Raw genomic sequence first — 6,334 nt, forward strand, 5'->3', positions numbered from 1 at the left:
CCAATCCCATCAGAGGGCTGCTATGCCGAATTAGACTTGATGAGATAATGACTTTCCCTTTAACAGAATAACATTTAAATGATGGTTTTATATGTCATCAGGTCCTTTCAATAACAGGTTTTATTCAAGTTATTCAAGACAGAATATCTCAAAAAGCCAGTGTGTGATTAAAAATACAGCCATTCTCATCTTACAGACTTTTAAGAATATCCCTACTTTTATTATTTGTTAATGTGTTTTATTTTATTTTATGGGTGTTTTGCCTACATCCATTACATGTACCACATGTGTGGCTGATGCCCTCATAGACTTGTAGAGGAATTGAATCTCCAGGACTTGGAGGAACAGATTATTTTTGAGCTGTCATATGAGTGTTAGCAACAGAATGTACCTGAGTCCTTTGCATGATCAGTAAATGATGTTAATTGCTGAGTTATCTCTCTTCAGCCCCCAAGAATGCCTTTCCGAAATAAATAGATATTGACAAGTAAATTCATTCTTTCATTCTTCTAATCAGAAAGCTATAACTTTTGGATATTGTAATGAGCACTTTAGATATTCACCCCTTTTGAACTTCGCAACAACAGTCATTCCCACAAGGAGGAGTTACAAGGATAAAAATAGCCAATGAGAAACACAACTGCAAATACCTTTTCATGATTTTATTGAATTTCACTGTGTCTAAAGCAGCTGTTTAACTGTTGACACAGGCCCACACATATATACCTACCACACACACACACACACACACACACACACACACACACACACCAGACACACCCCAAGAGACAAAGAGAGAGCAAATTACTGACTGAAGTGCTCCTGTGTATAGACTCTAGAAGATGTACTCAAAAAGGGAGTAATATATATGATAATGTCAGAAATCTATAATAAAATGCAAAATTGCATAGCAGAGACTGGATAAAGAAACTGCAACCATCCTATACGATTTACAAGATGGAAAAGCAACTGGAATTTAATAAAGGAAGAGCTAACAATTGCAAGCGCTCCTCCAAACTACTCCTGCACTTTTATCACACTAGATTGTAAAGATCTGGAAAATTTATCTCCTGTGGCTGTCTCTGTTGCTAGAATCTCAGTCAGAGACTCTCACTTTAATCGCACTGCGGTGCATAATGAATACGTGCTGAGTGGAATTAAGTGGCTGCTTCTGATGACAGAAGTGAATTGTTATCCAGGGCAGGTACTGAATTAAAAGCTGAACCAATTTGAAGGCATCCAAGGTGACTTACACTTTTGATGACATTACCCAATTCCTTAATTTCTTGAGACTGATTCAGTAAAACCATCCCTCCATGTACCTGTTTAGCTGTCAATATATTTAGTTTCTCTGACAGCCTTAACTTCTAGAATAAACTATGTACCGTGTAAATTGCTTTCTTTACTTCTGGTACCCGGATACTGCTGTTCCCCAGTATTTCATATCAGACTTCTCATACTCTCACTCTGGCCTGCTCATAAGAACCAAGGAAATGTTTCCTAATTAGGTTTCCTGCCTCTTCTCAAGTGTTCCCTTTACAGGAGGTATTGTGCTAAGTAAGACAAATTATTTTAGTAACTTGTATAAAATCCAAATGCATATACATGACTTACAAAGCCTTTCACAGTCTCCTGCCAGGCAATTATCGATGTTCATATAACCTAGTACTCATATGTCTCAGAAGACATATCCCACCCATGTACAGGGCTTTTCTTCAGTCTTTTGCTTGCTTGCCTGTTTAGAAAACTTCAACAGTGCTCAGGATGCTCTCCTGGGCTCAGGCAAATCTTTACAACTTTTTGAGTAGCTGTGACCACTTTGTCTATATTTTTTGTTATACATCCAGTTCATATGGCTCTTTAACATCAAAGAATTCCCTGAAACTCTTGGACCTCAACACATGTCACCTCCTTCATGTTCTCCTACTGAATTCTCACATTATATATTACATTTGCCCTAGATATCAAATACTTATCTGTGTGATGCAGTGTGAATCTGTTTTACAGGTTGGGGCTAGAGCTCAATATAGAGTCATGCTTAACACTCACAATACTGACCACCAAAAAATAAAATAAAATAAAAATGGAGCTAAACAAAACCCTACTTCTGTTGTAAAAGTTTACATGTTACAAGAGAATAGTTGGCTGCCAAAGACAAACATTGTGGAATCTTTCTCAATCTCATTTTCAAATCAGCTAATATTATTTACAAAACAGCTATAGCACAAGTTTATAAAATTCACCAATTAAAATAATGTATTCTCAGACTTCACCCTACTGTAGAACAGGGGCTTCAACATTCAGTCATTCAGTCTCTCCCCTGTGGTCCCATGCTGCATGCTCTAAAATTCCCCATTTAAACATCTGTCCGATATATTATAGGCAGAAGCAGGTCTGTGTAATATAAGCTACATTTATACCGTAAAATAAGATAATCACTCCTTACCCAATGACATATTCAAGAGAGTTTTAAATCTCCTGCTTATTAACTGAGTGCAGATGAGCGCTGTGTTCAATTATTATTCATTTAAGAACATCTCCAGCATATTCAACTGTAAGTATACCTTAGTTACAAAAGAAGTTCTTAAGACTTGAAGGGTTCACAATAAGACATGAGAGTTCACCTACACAGCTTTAAATTGAAAAGATAATTCAATATTGATAGTGGTCATGCTTTAAAATGCTCAGAATTTTAGGAGTCCACCTACCTGTAAAGGTGTCCAATTAGAGCAGCAAGTGTTGCTCGGTTGACCCCAGGAAGAGAGCGTATAAAGGCTCTGTACTTGCCAGTTCTCTCCTTTTCATCTTGTGTATCTAGGGAGAGAATTCCTGACATTTAAACTAATCAGCCGTATTGTACATGTATCTTTCTATATTATTTTAAACAGTACTTATAAGCATATAAATGATATAGTCAGGGCTCAGGAGAAACCCATTCCGACATTTAACACAATTGACTGTAATTTGAAAAATAAAATAAAAATTGCTCAAGCATTACCTGATCATATATTCTAGTTTTCAAAGGGCAGGACAAAGGGGTTTTTCTTCAGCCTACTTAATGGCCTTTTATATCTTAACAGGAATGCCTTCAACAAATTAATCAAACTTTAGCACATGTGGAGGAGCTAAGCCAAAGGTAGATTATGTCTGGCTACAGAGGGGCTTCATCATTTGTATCTGAAAATGATATGCTGACCTCCTTTTCTTATAAAATCCTAAATATCTTTCCAAAGCTATGAGACATCCCAGAACTATGAACTGTACTGTTCCTTTGATCCACATCAAGGGCCAGTTGCCAGCCTGGCTGCCTTCAAATCAGAGGAAAATAAAAAGGACCATGTGGAAGAGGTGATGTACAGGTCTTAACACCATAACTCAGATTTAGAAGATAATGGGCCTTCTGTCATTATTGTGAAAAGAAATTAATTGGTCCATGAAAAGACAAATGGGAAAGGATTGCCCTCTCTCCTCTTAACTTGAGAAGACAAATCTCTGGCATAACTGAGAACTGCGAACTTCCCTCATAGAGGAATTCAGAACAAGTGGACTGGCAGCTCAGTCCAGTCTCTTGGCCGACATGGGAAATGCCAGCCACTCTTCTTAGCAACAACATTTGCTGACCTTTCGCTCTTCAGCTTCAATCCCCAGTGACCTTTGGAAGCTACATGTTTTCACTCCCTACCTATTACTCAAGAAAAGCCAGGGACATTCCAAAGATTCCTTAAATGTATACAGTCCCCTTCCAAAGCTCTGTAAGATCCCCAGGGATGGAGAGGAAAGGTGACATATTTCCCAAGCACCCAGGACAGCCAAGGCTACACAGAGAAACCCTGTCTCGAAAAACCAAAAAAAAAAAAAAAGAAAAAAGAAAGATCAAGTTTTCTCTCCTGTGTACATTTTGGCTGCACATGAGACCTCTTGAAGGAAATATCATACCTGGAGACAATGCTGGAAAAGCAGGAAGAGAAAACACCCAAATTACCAAAGAAACTTATGAGTAATCCAAATATTTTCTGCCATTTTATCTAGTTTATGATTTAAAAACAATCTCACATATTTAATACAATCCAATTAGCATTTTAATAATCAAGTAATAATTCCAGTGGAAGGCATTTCATGTACTTTAGATAAATAAATAGACATTTTCAAAATGAAGCAGTTAGAAAGCAAAACTTGGGAAAGATTTCATGTCATATAGAAAACATGAGGAGTGGGCAGAGGTGTCTTGGGGGGTAGAAAGTCTGCTGTGTAAGCATGGTCACCTGAGTTTGGACACTCAGCACTCTTAGGAAGAAAATACAGGCATGGTGGTGCAGGCTTGAAATTCAAGCACTGGCAGGCAAAGACACAAGATCCCTGGGGCTTTCTGGGAAGCTTATCTCACCAACTAGAAAGCTTCAAGTTCAGTCAGAGACAATGTCCCAAAACAATGAGGTGAAAGTAATAGAGTAAAACATTTAGCACCAATTTCTGATATGCATATACTCACACATATGTGCATAGGCATTCATACATCACACATACACATATGCATAGGCATGCATACATCACATATATACAAAGTACATAGGCATCAATATGCCCAAATATGTCAGCATAGGTATGCATATATACCCACACACATATGTATAGGCATGTATACACACATATGTGCACAGGCATGCATACATCATACACACATGTGCATAGGCATGCATACACCCACTCTCATGTGCAAAGGCATGCATACATCACACATACACATGTTCATAGGCATGAATACACTCTCACAAAAATGCTTAGCCATCAATACACCCACATATGTTGGCATAGGTATGCATATACACCCACACACATGTGCATAGGCATTCATAAACCCACACACATGTGCACAGGCATGCATACATCATACACACATGTGCATATGAATGAGTATACACACACACAGAAAGAGAGAGAGAGAGAGAGAGAGAGAGAGAGAGAGAGAGAGAGAGAGAGAGAGAGAGAGAGACTAAAAACTAAAAACAAATTTTAAAAAAGTGGTTTAGCCATGAGACCTGCCCTGGAGTTTGGTTGATAAATCTAGTGACACTCTAGTGGAGAAAAATCTATTTCCCCCTTCCCAACAGGTATCAATTACAAACAGTTCCCTAGTTGGGGGGTGGGATCTTATGTGTACTGCCTGATCTCGGTGATGGGACTTTGTCTAATTTGAACACATACGAGTTTTATGCTTGCTATTACAGTCTGTGAGTTCCTCTGTGTATCAGTTCTGTTGTGTTTTTTCTCAAGATTTGCTTTCTCTTATTTATTGAAACAAAAAGAGAATATATGACGTTGGGTGGGCAGAGAGGCTGGGAGGACCTGGAAGAATTTGGCAGAGGGAAAATAGTTCAAAAACCACTGTCTAAATTATGTGATCATCAGCACAGTAGTGGGAAAATCTTGGGATTGTAATTCTTGAGTAGTACCTAAGCACAAGTAAACTAAGAACACATGGATAAAAGGCTTTGACAGAATTGCCGTCTCTTGTGTATTATGAGGTGACTAGATATTATGGAAGATTTAGATGATCTTGATATTGAAATCAAGGTAGAATGCGCATTAAAAATGTGATTAAAACTACAATTTTGTACAACAGTTTCTATTGAACTGAACATATAAGATACAATAGTTAAACTTAACAATTATGGAGCAATAGATTATATTACCTAAGTAAAATAATCAAGAAAAAAATAATTATAGAAAGAATTCAGATAATCCAATAGTGTTCCTAGAACACTCCTGTACTTTATAAACAGTTGGTATGATACTACAAGAATTCTTAAGATTTTTTATGGTTATGTTTTGTTTTTGTTTGTTTCTTTTGTTTTTGTTTCTCTGTTTTACCCTAGCTGTCTTAGAACTCACTCTGTAGAACAGGCTGGCTTTGAAATCAAAGATCTATCTGCCTTTGCCTCCAGCATGTTAGCATAAAAGGTATATGCCACCACTGCCTGGCAAAATCAAATTTTGTTAATCTATTTTTTTTTTTTTTTGGAGAAAAGAGGACTAGTTCAAAACAGGGCTTATCTACATAACAGCCCTGTCTATCCTGGAACACTCTCTGTAGACCAGGCTGGTTTCACTCTCAGAGATCTGCCTGCCTCTCTCTGCCTTTCAAGTGTCAGGATTAGAAGTGGGCAAACACCCATGGAAGGAGTTACAGAGACAAAGTTTGGAGCTGAGACGAAAGGATGGACCATCTAGAGACTGCCATATCCGGGGTTCCATCCCATAATCAGCTTCCAAATGCTGACACCATTGCATACACTAGCAAGATTTTGCTGAAAGGACCCAGATATAGATGTCTCTT

General features: G+C 37.9%; 1 protein-coding gene across 4 annotated transcripts in view; it reads right to left on the reverse strand.

Moving 5' to 3' along the window:
• Arap2 (ArfGAP with RhoGAP domain, ankyrin repeat and PH domain 2) overlaps positions 1-6,334 on the reverse strand; it is a 164,701-nt gene that overhangs the window by 43,593 nt on the left and 114,774 nt on the right. For all 4 annotated transcript variants that reach the window (XR_003836690.1, XM_021162421.2, XM_029477281.1 and 1 more), the window contains exon 22: positions 2,709-2,814. Coding sequence is in view for 3 of the 4 variants with exons in the window: in XM_021162421.2 (XP_021018080.1) it covers positions 2,709-2,814 (106 nt within the window). In the remaining variant the exon portion in view is untranslated. The remainder of the gene's footprint in view (positions 1-2,708; positions 2,815-6,334) is intronic.

This window comes from Mus caroli, chromosome 5, assembly GCF_900094665.2.
Source record: "Mus caroli chromosome 5, CAROLI_EIJ_v1.1, whole genome shotgun sequence".
Classification (NCBI taxonomy): domain Eukaryota; kingdom Metazoa; phylum Chordata; class Mammalia; order Rodentia; family Muridae; genus Mus; species Mus caroli.